Here is a 15687-nt window from a genome sequence, read left to right as displayed (position 1 = left end):
TTGGAGAGATCTTTCAAATGTTTTGTTTTTTTCAGCAGGAAAAATGCACATATCCTTTCAGTACTTTGCAATTGAAACTGTAAGACTCTCACAATGTAAATTTATATCAAGTGACATAGGGCCCTGGGAACACAGGGCTGAACATGACTGTAGCATGCCATGTGTGGGCCTCATGGTTTATTGCGAGAACTTTAGGCCTTTATTTTGAAGACTAATCTGTCAACTTCCGGTGTCTCGTGCCCTTCATTTGTTGCCTGGCAGCTCAGAAGTACTTCCTTTGAAACAGTATGTGACTGTGTATTAGGGGGCAGCCTGACTAACCTCACTGAATAACATAAGTCATAATAAAACACAAATCATCAATGAACCTTTAAACTACTGCTACATACATGGGACCTTACAAAAACATCATCTCGATACTTGGGAAAACTGCCAATATTTTCACTTAAGCCTTTCATTTTGGGAGCATATTTAAGGTGAGACTGCACGGACTCTGCAATGACCTTTTTTCAATGCAGATCATCCAAATGTAGTGCCCTGCATATGTTTCTAGGATGTTTCTCTGCTACATGTTTAATGAAGTTACAGATTCTTATGTTGTTCTGGCTGTATTATCAACTTTTTAATCATTGACCTTATGAGGAATATTGACAGAATATTATTTAAGTGTGCAGTTCTATCATTTTATTTCTACTTGTAGTTTATTTGGCATAAAAAACAGTTAAGTAATCTTGGGAGGCAGAAAATAAAATGAAAAACAGCATGTAACAACATGCACCATATACTCCCATTACACTCCAAAATATCAGGATATAAAATTAGTTTGTTCATCATTACAGAGATTTCAACACTTAACATTCAAACAATGACATACAGATAGACAGACAGAGATCCTCCTCACATGGCCGACACACTGATTTACAAATGCACATTTATTGTCACTGAGGCCTGTTAAGCTGTATTGGTACTGTAGTCGAAGCTGGTCAGTGCACACTGTTCATAAGAAGCTCTTTGTTTTGGTTGTTTAATGGCCAGTTGAAAGGATGCTTTGTGCAGCGCTGGGACAGAATGTGCCTTGTTTCTGTCTAGTTGATAGGCTCAGCAGCGGCTTCAGCTCCCTCAGTCTTGGCCTTGTTCGATACGGAGTAATGGTAAGACCTCATGGACTCCTCAACCTTCTTGAAGTCAGGACGCTCCTCATGCCTGGTGAGAGAGGAGGGCACGAAACAGCCAGAGTCATAATCAGAATCAAAAATACTATATTGATCCCAGGGGAAAAATTGTGGTTCCAGTCCATTTGATATAATGCATAGTGATAATAGCACATAGAAATAAGTACCAGAAAAAAGTATGTAAAAAAAATAAAAAAATAAAATAAAATAAAAATCAAAATATCAAAGAACAATTAGCCCTAATATGTGAATATTTAAAAATTATAAAGATGTAAAATGTGCTGAGTGTAAAGTTTGTAAAATTATAAAAACTATTTACCTTATGCTACAATACAATGTAGAAAACCAGTATGTAAAGTTAGAAATAGAACATATGTGTACGATGCAACAATGTACAACACAATATATACACAAGTAAGAAGAACAATAACAATATATGCAATATGTGTAACATGTTAAATATAGCCCACATTCAAGAGTTAAAAGAATATTGCACATTAGAATAACTGCACATGGGATTTCTGTAGTTGAATTATTGCACAAATTGTTGTAGTTAAAACAGCATATAACGAATTATTGCACCTCAAAAACCTATTGCACATTTGAAATCTAATAAATTAATTCTGGAATTATAATCAAATTAAATCTAAGGGCCAGTCTATTGATTCAGAGTGTCAGACTGAGGGAAGAGTTGTAAAGTTTGATGGCCACAGGAAGAATGACTTCCTGTGGTGCTTTGTGGTGCATCAAGGGGGGATCAGTCTGTCACTGAATGTGCACCTGAGTCTGACCAGAGTTTTACATTTGAAAGGTTGTGGTGAAAGGAAGGCAATGTCACAAGATCTTAAGAGGTCAAAGTGCTGTCTGACACCAACAGAATCTCAAGTAACATTATAAGGTGCGTTGTCTATCTCTGACTGAGGACAGAAATGTCCTTTTGGTGCAGCAGTCAGGCTTTAGATCTGGTCATACCACAATAACTGCTGCAAAGACTTTTGTGGAGAGTTCAGCTCTCAAATAAAGTTCTCTGGTTGATAAAGGTGTCTCTCAAGGATCAATATTACATCCCCTGCAGTTTTTTCCTATACGTCTATCATATTTATTTTCCAACGGAAAAATGCAGTGTGTCTTTGCATGCTGACAATGAGCCTGTTCATACCTAATATAACGTGCACCTTGGTTGATCTGATCACAAATGAACAATGCCAAATACAAGTGTGAACAACCGCCATGATGCTTCTGATCACTCAGACGCCTTGCTGAGATGGTCTGGGATGCATTTAACCACGTATCTTTTTTATAGTATAAATGCTATTGTGTCCTGATGTGTCCATGACAAGGACTACATCATCAGTACAGGACGTGGTGGTTGTTTTGGGAACAGCTGGACAAAGTGTGGCATGACCTGCATTGTTTTGCCCTGGAAGATGTGTTGAATTCTGCTTACGGTGATATCTCCAACGCTTCAGGTATAACCACTGAAGTGACTAACAGGCATTCCCGCAAGCAGCTCGTGAGAGTGTTGACTTAACTGTGCTTAAGGCGTTTTGGCTTAACTAAGATACAAAAGAGAGTTAAACCATCAGTTTCTTACTTGTATGTCCAGCATTCTTTCATGACTGCGTACATTCTCTCTGGACATGCTGCTGGACAATCCATGCGGTTCCCACTGTCAATGAAGCGTATCACCTCTGGTCCTTTCATTTTCTAGACAAATTGGGCCACAGAAAGAGCTGTAATTCAAGTAAATACATGTGCATGCTATATGACTTTAATGGTGCTCTGCAGAAACACTTAGTACCTTGTAGGGTTTCCCTCCATAGGAAAAGGCCTCCCACATGGTGACACCAAAACTCCACACGTCACTTTTACTGGAGAATTTGTGGAAGTTTATACATTCTGGAGCATACCACTTCAGGGGCCATTTACCTGCAGTACGAGCCTGTACGACACAACAAGCAGCATTTCAATGAAAGGCAACCTACAACAGTATTCATAATTAAAGCCAACATACTGAATATAAAGAGGAAAAAAGAGCAGACTTAAGCTCTATTTTATAACAAATAACATTTTCAGATGTATAAAAACAGAAAAAATAAACAATACATATTGGAAATAAATTGTGATCAATCAATATGTGAGTTAATTTTACTACAAACCAGGACTGGTGCATAAAAGATTTTTATTTTATTTTATTTCATTTTAATGAGACACTGAACTGCACTAAATAGAAGAAAGACAATAGTAAAAAAATAAAATAAATAAATAAATTATAAAAAATATTAAAGGTCCCATTCTATGCTTATTTTCAGGTTCATATTTGTATATGGGGTGTGATCTAAAACATGTTTACATGATTTAATGTTTAAACCCCCCCCATTATTTTACTCATACTGTCTGTGAGTATAATAGTATTCACCCTTTAACCTAATGTTCCATTTTAGCGCCTGTCTCTTTAAGCCCACCTTCCCAAGAAAGCCCAGTCTGCTCTGATTGGTTAGTGTTTCCTGACCTTCCACATGTACACTCTCGGCTACTGTGCAGCATCACTGCAGCTGGGGAATTAGTGTAACTGCACTATAATGGCAGTTTCTAGCTTTATATAGTAAAGTTGTGACATCACAACATCACAAATGTCCTAACAGCTCGTTTAAAGGCACAGTGTCCGAATACAGACTTTGTGCCCCATCTCCATGTCATTTTGGTATTTCATTAAGTTAAGCTCATATTGTATGTCATGTATATATGATTGGAGAAGGTGGACATTTTGGGATGGGAGGGGTTGCCAAGAAAACAAAATCAGTGTGGGGCAAATTTTTCTCAAAAAAAAAAGAAAGTCTTGTGGTTATACAGTATAGTGTTCAGTTGTGATCATTATTTCCTTGGATTCCGGGATTCTAGATGTAGGTCAGTAAACCAGTGAAAAGCACATCAATTAAGAGGTCAGTTATTCCCAGAAAAGCAGTCAATTGAAGATATGCTATCTGTTTCTGTGTGCTGCAACGTTGATAATCCTTTCTCCCCCATCTACCTCTGTGTCATTTTCAGTGCAAAAACTTAAAGAAAACCTGGCAATGTGTGCACCTTGTAATAATTGTCATCAGCTCCCAGGGCCTTGGAGAGCCCAAAGTCACTGATTTTGGCAAATTGTTGGTTAACCAGCAGGACGTTACGAGCTGCTAAGTCTCTGTGCACAAAGTTCTTCTCCTCCAGGTACTTCATTCCCATCGACACCTGGTGCATCATGTTGACAATGTTCTCCACGGTTACAGTATCCCTGTGGGGACAGAAACACTGATTGTCACAGACATCAGAAGATGATGAAGAATATATGTCCATATATGTTATGTGAACAGAAATTTAATTAAATGCAAATGTATAAATGCTTTTTGCCCTTCTCCCTTGCCTTTAAAATAGAAACAGTGCTTTTTCATCATTCATGGGAATACATTTTTATTATATAACAGAACCCAATGGTGCTCCATTACAGCCATCACAGTGCATTGTCATTAACCCACTTTTGAGTCCCTTTCACAAAGATCTTGTCTGATAATACACCTGATTTACTTTGAGCTGAACTCACTTGTTGGTGGAGAGGAACTTGTTGAGAGGTCCAGCAGAGGCCATCTCCATGACCAGCATCAGATGCTCAGCGTTGCACAGACCCAGCATGCGGACGATGAAGGGATTGTTCAGTTGGTGCATGATCTCTGCCTCCCTCATCATCTCCTCCTTTACCAGCTTCTCATTGTCACTCTTCAGCACTTTGATGGCTACATCGACCTGGCCCCTGACCACGACAAACAAAACATTCTGTATGAACATCTGACATTGAAAAAAAGATACATCTGTGCTGAAAAACCATGTGGCATCTAAAGGGCACCATGGTCAGTTGTAAAACTGTATAGTCTATATCTATTTTCTATACAGTTTTTGTTTTATAGTGTTTCAGTCCTCACGAATCAGTCTTGAGAGTTCCTTTCTTAACGCAGCCAAAGTTTCCAGAGCCCAGCTCCACTTCATCGATCAGCAGCTGACTCCTCTTGATGTTAAACTTCCTCACTTCATTCGGGTTGTGGTATGGGTTGAATACGTTACTATCCATCGGCAGCAAGTCACGGTCCTCGGGTTCAGTGGAGGCTGGGTTTGAGACCGCTGCAAGAGCAGACAAGTAAAAGTGCAGGTGTTTATATGATGGGGCACAACTGAAATCACTGTTTACAGCAACCTTGTGTGTGATTGTGTGAGTTTGGATCTAGTGCTGCTAACTGTAACAGTAAAATGATTGCAGGCAGTGGTGAACAGTACTTAAGTTTTAAGGTAGTTTACGTAAGCATTTTACTTTTATGTTCCTTAATAACTGTACTCATCAGAGTTAAGAGGGAATCCTTTTACCCCACTACATTTATCCAATGGATAAAGTTACTAGTTTTTTGTTTGGTTTTGTTTTTTTCAAATTAGGATTTTAAACACAAAAAAATATATCAGTACACATGTTGAAGTATCCTTGGGCAAGACATTTAACCCCAAATTCCTCCCATTGGCTGTTCCATTGGTGTGTGAAAGTGTATGAATGTTCAAGTAGCAGATGGCACCTTGTATGTTAGCCTCAGCAGTATAATAAATAATTATTTAAACAAATTAATTGAATAAACAAAAGTTTTTTAGCTGCAAGTACAGGTAACAGAGTTGCTAAATATGTTTTTTGTGTTGCAGACTAACTGTAAAGTCTTTTTCGCTGGTTGCACTTCAGGTAACTCACCTTTGGGTGGCGGTGTGTATCCATTTTGGACCGGCCTCTGAAAGAGTTACATTTAAATTAATCTCAGAGAAAGAAAAATAAGGTAATTTAAACAGTGCAGAATGCAGTCTGTACTCACTGCAGCAGGCAGACGGGGTGTCTCTGAAAGATTATAAAACAAATTAAACACATATCAACAATTTCAGTGGTAGTAGTGATCAACAAGGTTGTAATGATTGCATAATGATGATATGACTGAGAACATGAAATGAGATGTTCAGTACTTTCTGCAGCTTTTCCGTGAACGCATGCCTCCCCGAGATTAGTCACCAGGCCATCAGCTTTCATCTTCAGGTACTCAACCAGCTAGAGAGATTAAGAAAATGTCATCAGCTGCAACATAATTCCAGATAATGAAGAGGAAGTGTAAGGTATGATGACGAGCCAACCTGCCAGATTGTGTCAAACTTTGTTCCCTCTGGCATCGAGTATTTTCCTGATTTGTCTTGGAGGATCTGGTAGTGGTACACTGTCTTTCCATACACCATAGAGAGAGCAAAAGTACCAGATTCCTCTCTGTCTCTCACCCTGAGGAACAAAAACCAGTGTTGCTTAAAAACTGCATGATGACCTTTGACATTTGGTTGATAAGAACAAAAAAATGGGAGAAGCTAAATCTTACAGGAACTTGCCGTCTGGCTGTGCACCAGAGTAAAGCCGCCTCTCGCCTTCCTGCCGGGTGATTTTACCGTGATACCAGGGCATCTTCTCGTGGGCCGTGGTGGCGATCAGTTTCTCCAGCTGAGGAGCTTGACTGATGATGGCCTGCTCCATGGCTTCTCCCTATACAGGAAATAAACAGCAAAGAAACAGAAACTGAAGCTTGGAAAAGTGGAGCTAAGTGTTAAGTCCAGCAGTTTCCAACCATGGGGTCAACCATCCAACAGCAGTCCCAAAATAAATCTGAAGGTTCATGAGATCATTAATAAATTATAAAAGAAAAAAACAAAGTTATGATGAGCAAATGTGTATTTGACTGTTGGAATTAACTTCAGTTTTTGTGGTTATTAGGAAATGTTGGATAGTTTAACCTTTTTGGTTACACAGTTATTTAAATGAAGTCGTGAAAAGTTTTGAGGGCAAATGTTTGTTTTGTTTAGTTAGTGAGGCCAAAAAAGTTGGAATCCATTGGTATAATCTTTAGCTGTTCATTGTATTTAATAAGCTTTTTAATGTTTTTATGTGATTTTTTTTTAAAGATATATTTTTTTTTCAATGCCTTTATTTGATAGGACAGATATAGCATGAAAGGGGGAGAGAGAGAGAGAGAGAAGGGATGACATGCAGCAAAGGGCCGAAGTTGGACTTGAACTTGCGGCCACTGCAGCGAGGACACAGCCTCTGTACATGGGGTGCCTGCTCTACCAACTGAACCACCACATACCCTGTTTTTATGTAAAATTTTGTCTTTCAAAGTAATGCATACCTAAATTATATCTGTCAAATTAATGTGGTGGAGTAAAACATGCAGTATTTCCCATTAAAATGTAATGGATTAAAAGTAGAACGTAATGCACAAGAAACTGACAAAGTACATTACTTAAGTAAACGCATGTAGTTACTTTTCACCACTGCAGAGACAGAGGGCTATTATCTTTCTGCTCTGCTGGGGGTCCACATGCATGTGGAGCCAGTTTAACTGTAAAGCAAAATGCCAACCAGTGATAAAAGGCTACTGGTCTCAGTGGGAGACTATCTGTAGCTGGAGACAAATCATGACACTACAGGATTTTTGATTGAAGAGGGACTTCAGAGGTCCAGACCTCAAAATGAGAAAGCAAAGACGCTAAACAAATGTAAATGTGCAATTTTCAAAATCACCTAAAGATTCAGATTATTTCTTTATTCATTTTTTAGTATATTTTCATGAGTTCAGGCTCCGAAGTCACACTGTTTTCCCCGCAAGGGTCCGATATGTTTAGATTTAACCTTTGGTGAGTTTGTTTGTCTTTATCTTTAAATCTTTAAATGTGTGCAACGGCTTTAGTCACATGGTCACCTTTTTATGTGTCGTTTGTTACTTTTGCTGGTTAAAGGGTCAGTTCATCCAAATTACAAATACAATGACGGTAAAAATTATGTTTGGACAATTCATGGGCAACATCTCTTTTCATAAAACGCTGACTTTTTATAGGCATAGTTTTTTTTTGTTTGTTTGTTTTAACAGAAACTAGTTTTAATGAAACCTGCTAATAAAAAGGAAAAGTATGTATTAGGGTTGTGACAGAATACACTTGAGCAAAGTGTCAAATCTGTTTTTCTGTGATATGGTTTAACTGACAAGTGGTGGAAGAAATATACAGATAGTAAAAGTACGTAAGTATCACAATGCACAAATACTCCATTACAAGTAAAAGTCCTGCACTTAACAGTATAAGTAAAGTATTATCAGTAAAATATATTTAAAGGTATATGATGCAGGAATTGTCAGCTTCTCTCTGTAAACGATATTGCCAGTGACAGTGAAAGCCAATGTAAGCTTTGTCTGCTTGGTGTTGCCTTTCTATATTTGAGCTTGTTGGTCTGTGTCCTCAATTTATGGAGCGTCCTCTTGTATGTGTTCTGCATTCGGCCTCGCATTTAATCCCTACCATTTTATAAAGTCGTGTTGTGCAGAGGAACATCGCAAACACAGCAAAATAAACAGAGAGGGTGCAGACTAATACGCCATCACACACTTCTAGGGTCAAAACAGTTCCCTTTACAGCATCAAAAGTAAAAGTACTCATTCTACAGTAAAATGTTCCCCGTGACTAAAACATTTTGATCTGTGACATTGTTTGCATTTTAATACAGATCAACATGTCAGCAATATGTTAATGTTGTAATTGGTTGAGTTAATTTTAACAACTTTATAGTTAAGTAGATTGGTCTGGCGGTTCCCAACCTAAGGACCGAGTCCCTTCAAAGGGTCACAAGAAAAGTCTGAGGGGTCATGAGAAGATTAAAGGGAGAGGAAAGAAGAAAACACTAAAATTATGTGTTTTCAATTTCATTATTATTTTTTTTTAATCTTTTAAAAAAAATGGATAGTATGACCTCTTTGGGGCTCAAATAGTTTTTTTAATAGATACTTTGTGAAAATTTTATGGGGGAAATGTCTCTTTGGTGGAACAGCTAACAGCTCATATATGTCTGAATGAGAAAAAGCACTGACCATTGAGGTTAAATGGTTATTTAATCTTTATCAAGAGCTTTTAAATGTGTTTTATGTAAAAAAAAAAAAAGAAAAAGAAAAAGATCTGTACAGTAACCATGTCTGCCAAATGAATAATGTGGAGTAAAAACAATATTTCTTATGTACTGAAGGAGATGCATAAAATAACATAATAATACTCATGTGAAGCACAAGAACCTCAAAATGTTAGGCCCACTAGCACATGAGTGAAGTAAAGTAAAGGCACTTATTTCATTAACATATCTGATTACAGCACAACTTTTAACTCCTTGAAAAATAGGAACTATAGTTAACTTAAGATACTGTGAACTGTTCAACATCACCCAGCATCCTAAGTCTCACCTCCAGGTTCCAGGTCTGCTTCACATACTCCCTCAGCATGTTTTCTCTCAGGCTGTCAAACACCCCAGGACGAATCGGCGTGCCCGGGGGGCGCAGACAGGGTTTCTTCAGGGCGCACACCAGCCCGTCAGGGTCTTTGCTGTAGAACTCACAGAGCTCTGCAGGCCCGCAGTGAGGCTTCCCTCCTGTGACGCTGTACGTCCCGTTAAGCTGCTTCTCTATGGGGTAATGGTGAAATTCAAGGTTCCACACAACCGACAGGACGTAGCCCCCCAGACTGCGGAGACACTGTCGCAGCAAGAAGATCCCGTCGGCCATCCCGGCTAGCTTCAGGTGCTGTTCAGCATCTGAGCGGCTGATGCTGCCGTAGTAGAAAGGCAGCTCGGCCGCCGGGTCGATGGACATGGTGAGAGCTGGGAGAGAAGAGCTTTGGTTTGAAGTCCGGGATGTAGGTGGCGGAAACGAACTAGAGAGATAGAAAGAGAAAGCATTTTAAGAAGGATAAAGCATTTTAAAAATATCCTCGGAAGCCCAATGTGTGACCAGTACATTCACAGTGTAACCTCTGACCTTTCAGACTTTTAACCCCAATATCTCCTCCACCGTCTGCTCAAGCAACCCTGTCTCTCATATATCAAATTAAAAAACATTTGTGTAAATACAGTTTGTAAATCACTAAAATGAAATGCTATAAGATGTTACCAAAAACAAACAAAAAAACAAAACGATCTGAGAACCTCACCTCCTCGATGTTACACCTTGAGAAAGCTCCCAGATCAAGCTTTTTCACAACTGACAGCTCTACACAGACGAGCTGTGAGCTGCCATATGGCTGGATGAGATATTTAACAAGATGCACCCACACATCAAGACTGCATCAAGCTTGCAGACTAACTCACTGGTGACAAAAGCCACAACAGGAAGCTGTAGTCCGCCCTCACAGCCTCCTTTCTCCAGCATCTTGTTCTTCCGTTGAACAGGTGCTTTTTGGTTCGAGATTATTCCTTCAGTTTTAGAGACTCACGTTTGAAAATTTTCCTTTATGGGAGGGAAATCTTATGGGGGAAATTTACTCTACTACATATTTAAAACAACTACTGTCTGCACAACGTGATGTGTCTGTTAGGAATCTGATATAAGGTTTCAGTAGAAGTGTCTGAGGACATAAAGAAAAGATTAAAATCAAGCAAATTGTGACTGCGGCATGGAACGATTATATGATAACAGGCGGAAAAAGGCTGTTGGAGTTCAAAACAGAAATTGACAGCAATCAAAATACATCAGCTCACAACAGGAAAAAGGAGATAACAGGTTACGCTGTTAGCTTTTAGGTCTTAAGAATCCACAATCAAGTTCACAAAAAGTAAAAACCATTTCTATCTCGGTGTGTTGGAAACTTCTCAGCCTTTCTTGACTTCCTGTAAGATCTTACAATCTCCATCAGTGAATGGAAGAACTCAGTCACATTTCTTTAATTTAAAGTTGACCAGTTTGGCATTTTTCTGGAAGAACCAAATAACTTTTTAAAGCAACACCTCATGTTGAAACACATTTTAAGATCACAGTGAAAACCTCAGCTCTCTGGTAAATATGTGTGTTTCATGCCCACATCCACAGTGGACAACCAAGCAGAGATACATATCTGCCACAAGACATGAGACCCACCACAACAAAGACCTCCAGACCTGACAATGTGGACAGACGGATACCCCACGTCTAAAGACGAGCTGTGACACAGCGACATAAGAATGCATGAGTGCTTCATAAACTTCACCTACACATGATTGCATGATGTCAGGTATTTGAATCGATATAGTTTACTTTACAAAAGAAATATTTTCAACTCTAAATTCATCACCAACTTCTGTGATATTACTTGAATGGACTTAAACTAAAAAATATGTGAATTTACTTACAAACCAACAAACCGTCCTAACACACCATAACAAGAATATTAGCCGCACTGCTGTAATTTACGACACGACCAAACTAACCAAAACACTGAAGGCTTTCCAACAAGACATAAAAACTTCCAACTTTGACAGCAGCCAAGGCTTCGCTCGGCTCGTGTTCTTTTCAAAACATATTTTTTTATACCTTTTCTACTTTACTTGTAATTATGAATCACAAAATCAGGGAGTAGAGACAGATGAGGTGACACATCATCAACACAGCTTTGAACCCACAGTGTTGCATCACATCTTTCTAAGACTGTTTTCATCAAAAGATACTTTAAAACGGAAGAAACTAAATAAAAACCTCATTGTGCACAAAAGCATTCTTTTGCAAATTAAGTGTTGTGGAGTAGGCAGATAGTGACCCAGTAAGAAGTGGAAAAAGTCCTGTGAGTCACTCTGTTTTCATCAAGTGGAGGAGTACATAAATGACACATGCCAAAATCTACAGGCTCCGAGTGTTTGTTTTCCACAGAATAGAGAAAGGGTGAACTTTATCTGGCATTATTTAGCTCCACTGAGACCCCTCACACACAAAGTGGATGTAATTAAATGCAAAGTAAAAACCTCATCGTGCTTGTCAACTAGTCGTATTTTTCAAATTTTTTAGAGAAGTGACTCTTCCAGGTCGATCAATCTTGATGTCAGTGATGGAGAGGTTTTGTGAAGCATGAAGAAGTGAGTGAAACCAAACATGAGAGCTCATTCTGATTAATCCTATTAATGAAGAATGCCGCTCTGTGAGCGACAATAAAAGGTAAAGCATTGAACTTACCAAAAAAAATAACGTTATAAAGCTTGGCTAAGATTGGAGGTGTATGGAGGAAAACTCTAAACTAGTCATGGAGGATATATTCAGACTGTCTACTCATGTAACAATACCACACTAAAAATACGTCATTACAAGTAAAAGTCCAGCATTCAAACTTCAAGTAAACATAATTATAAGGGGACCTGTGCCCCTCAGTATTTAGAACATGTGCATTTGTCCACAGTAACAAAACACTGAATAGCAGACGAATAGCCAATTGCCAATACACATGTCTTAATATTATTGCTTTTTTGTTATGGTTATTTATTCCCCTTTTTGTGCCAGGGAAACAAAGAAATCTACACTATAACAAAAATACTGAACTTTTGTAAAGTAATTAAGGCCTTCATTACACTGCCCTTGATGAGTTTAAAATTAATCATACACATTCATGAGACAAGCTTTAATTGAAGCTTTTCAGGCAACTGCAGGCAACATTCAGTTCGACAAAATTTAAGACATTTACACTAAAAATTGGTGCATAAAAAATCACTAGAATGCTGACAAGGAAGTGCTTGATGCACAAATGTTTCTGGTGGAGAACCCCAAAACCTTGTTTCATATGTGTCTGCTCTCCAAAGTTGAAACAAAACCTTGCATTGCACGGCATTTTAAAAAATATCACATACAAATGACTCAAACTAAACTGTTTTATCTTAACGTGAGAAAGTATTCAACTTTCCACTCCTTAAAGCAGCAGTCCTCGCTGACGATGTTATGCTTCTTTGTCGTGACCATATCTGTTATCTTGCAGGAAATATCTGGTGTTAAGTAACTGTTAGTTTGCTTGTTCACCATCTGTTTATAAAAACACATTAGTTTCACCAATGCAGTTCCTCATTGGTGCACTTCTACAAACTGTATGATTGTCGTGCCATTGTGAGGTGAATGAAAATAAATGCAAAGTGATCTTGCTTAATCCAACATTGTGTTAATCATATAGTATATTTTTACAGACAAGATGAGGTCTGAGGGCCACATTTGGCCCCCTGGGCTGGACTTTGAACATGACTGCCCTCGGAGAATGCACATAAAACTGTTCCAAGTCCGACAGTATCTTACAAATTAGTGCAGCACAAATGTCAATACACACGTAATGTAAGGTTTTGTACTTAAAGTTACATACTTAATGTAAAGTCATGTAGGTCAAGTTTAGGAAAAGAAACATCGTGACTAGGTACCTTCTCTACATAAATTACTGGCTCATGATTAGGAAAGATATGCACAAATTTGTTAACAGCTTTATAAAAATCGGAGACTCAAAAGTTAATGGGATTCATCCTCTAACCAAAATGAACGCCTGTCCAAAATTTCATGCCAATCCTTCCAATAGTAGTTGAGATATTTCAGATTGGACTAAAGTTTCGAACTGACTCACCAACAGACATGCCTAAAGCTGATAGCATGACTACAAATGTCAGAAATAGCCTTTGTGATGGCTATTTAGCCTCTGTAACTGTAGAAGTACACAAATACTGCACTGGATCAATAAACTTGACAAATTAGAAATAGGAGAGAGAATACGAAGTCTCCGTCTTTGCCTATTCACTTGCATCTAAACATCTCCAAAATGTCAGGACTTCAGTTGCATGCTCACGTTAACATCAGGCTGACAGGGTCGTGTAAATAGTGACCTCTTTCTGTCTGCTAACACAAAAAAGAAGCCCTCCAACAACGCTGAGACTCAGCAGCTCATGTAGACAGATACATTTAAATTATTTTCCTCTCGTGAATAATACATGTAAATACTGCCATTATGTCAGAGATATAATTTGTCTAGGTTTACATTGAATCAGGAGCATTGCAGTGATAACAATTCAGCTATTAAAGTTATTTTAGGTCATGATTTCTTGATTGTGTTATCAGAAAGTCAGCTCATTGTTATGTAACTCTCAGCATTCCTGCATACATACATCAGCATTTGAGACTGTGTAGGCATCCACCAACAGATAATGTGGCCTTTAAACCCTCATACATGAGATTATTTTTCCCAAACTGCCCTTGCTTTAGTGAGACTTAAAAAACAACTAAAGATGTAAGCAGACTTGGAAAAGAAACTAATCTGCATCTCAGATCAGGGGCCGAAATGCCCCAAACTAAAGCATAACTTGCTGAATCAATAGATATAATTGACATCCCATTAAGCAGTTTTCAGAATGAGCCTGTTATCTGCTTTTCAAAACATGTGTGGATGTTAAGTGCCAAGTTAATTAACATTTTAATGTCTAAATACTTTCTCTCACAGAGAAAAAATCAGCACAAGCATCTAAACAATTTAAATTTCTGTCCATTCAAAAATGCATCAAACACCTGCAGCTAACTGTCACTTCAACCTCATTATAACGAGGCTTTTCGTGTCAATAGTGGTTTAATCTGAGCCTCAACACTGTGAATTAACCAGTACATTTTGTTCATACTGCAAACCCCTTTGTCTGCTGTCGAGGCCAATTTCTCGTCAGACTGCGGCTGGAACATTTTGCAGATATGCTTCAGTCCAGGACCAAAAATACATCCAGTAATTTCAAGAGAAGTTACAAGCGATAAAAGACACACACACACAGACCTCTTTACCCATTTTTGGTTTTCTATTTCAAGGCACAATGAAAGTAGCTATTTATATTTTTGCGCATGCAGTACCGACTGCGGTGCACACACACATTTATTCATTTCTACAGCTCAGAAAGCTGTGGAAATACAAAAAATAGCTATTTTTATCTGCAGCTATTTTGCTTAATAAATCAGATAAGTAAAAAATTGTAGGTTCCCAAACTCAATTTGGATTAAATTACTAAGAGTTTGAATTACTGATATAAAATGTTAAAACGAGCCATTGCTGATATTAAACTATTAACGAACCATGTGTTGTTTCAAGCTTACGACATTTGAGAGAGAAAAATAGATGATTAACCAACTAGATTTCAAACTGTATTGTAAGTTTTTTGCTGATAAATTACATTAATTCAATACAAGTTTTCCTGAGGCGCAGTCTTACCCTAATCATATCTTAACCTACTTTTTCTCATTTTGAAGGAAAAATGTGTAATCCACCAATAGAAAGCTGCTGTTAAATTAGAAATAACAATAAAACTACTTACAGTACATTTCCCTGCTGCACCACTAAGTAGAGTGATGTTGTTGCATCAGCGACAAAGACAGATATCTGTTGATCTGACAGCAGTGTAAGGTGCTGCTGTTAGACAGTGACACACACATACGCAGATGCAAACACACACACACACACACACACACATACACACACACACACACACACACACAGACAAAGGCAAAAGAGAAAACAGGAATCTGTATCCATATTGCTATCAAGTTCTTCTTTAGAGCTCTTTAAATCCTGGTTAATCAAAGTTTTAACACTTCTATTATGCGAGGTGATGTTAGCAATATGTAAATGAACACATTATCCCATCTGG

The 15687-nt window shown here is 38.2% G+C and overlaps 1 protein-coding gene across 3 annotated transcripts; it reads right to left on the bottom strand.

The window, feature by feature from the left end:
• Positions 1-669: 669 nt before the first annotated feature.
• zap70 (zeta chain of T cell receptor associated protein kinase 70) lies at positions 670-15462 on the bottom strand. Of its 3 annotated transcripts, none has more exons than XM_088077564.1 (13): positions 15355-15462; positions 9494-9959; positions 6596-6756; positions 6363-6501; positions 6198-6279; positions 6053-6075; positions 5935-5971; positions 5132-5327; positions 4756-4962; positions 4257-4449; positions 2974-3114; positions 2767-2879; positions 670-1203 (listed from the first exon to the last, which is right to left on the bottom strand). In XM_088077564.1, the coding sequence occupies exons 2-13, from the start codon at positions 9896-9898 to the stop codon at positions 1086-1088; spliced, it is 1815 nt and encodes a 604-aa protein (XP_087933690.1). In that variant the 5' UTR covers positions 9899-9959; positions 15355-15462; the 3' UTR covers positions 670-1085. The 3 variants fall into 3 exon arrangements, with proteins under 3 accessions (XP_087933690.1, XP_087933687.1, XP_087933689.1); XM_088077561.1 differs by having other exon boundaries at positions 5132-5337; positions 5936-5971; XM_088077563.1 differs by lacking the exon at positions 15355-15462 and adding an exon at positions 10236-10373 and having other exon boundaries at positions 5132-5337; positions 5936-5971.
• Between the last annotated feature and the right edge of the window lie 225 nt (positions 15463-15687).

The sequence above is a fragment of the Plectropomus leopardus genome, chromosome 5, assembly GCF_026936395.1.
Source record: "Plectropomus leopardus strain MGB_pleo_1.0 chromosome 5, ASM2693639v1, whole genome shotgun sequence".
NCBI lineage: Eukaryota > Metazoa > Chordata > Actinopteri > Perciformes > Serranidae > Plectropomus > Plectropomus leopardus.
Note: the sequence above shows the minus strand (reverse complement) of the source record. Positions and strands in the feature narration are given on the sequence as shown.

What these genes read in the sequence shown, in the direction of transcription:
- zap70 (XM_088077561.1), bottom strand. Translation starts at nt 9,898, where the DNA reads ATGTCCATCGACCCGGCGGCCGAGCTGCCTTTCTACTACGGCAGCATC. An exon ending in AGCAGACCTGGAACCTGGAG is followed by an intron (nt 6,757 to 9,493) that starts GTGAGACTTAGG and finishes TTTCCTGTATAG; the next exon opens with GGAGAAGCCATGGAGCAGGC. An exon ending in ATGGAGGGAAACCCTACAAG is followed by an intron (nt 2,880 to 2,973) that starts GTACTAAGTGTT and finishes CAATTTGTCTAG; the next exon opens with AAAATGAAAGGACCAGAGGT.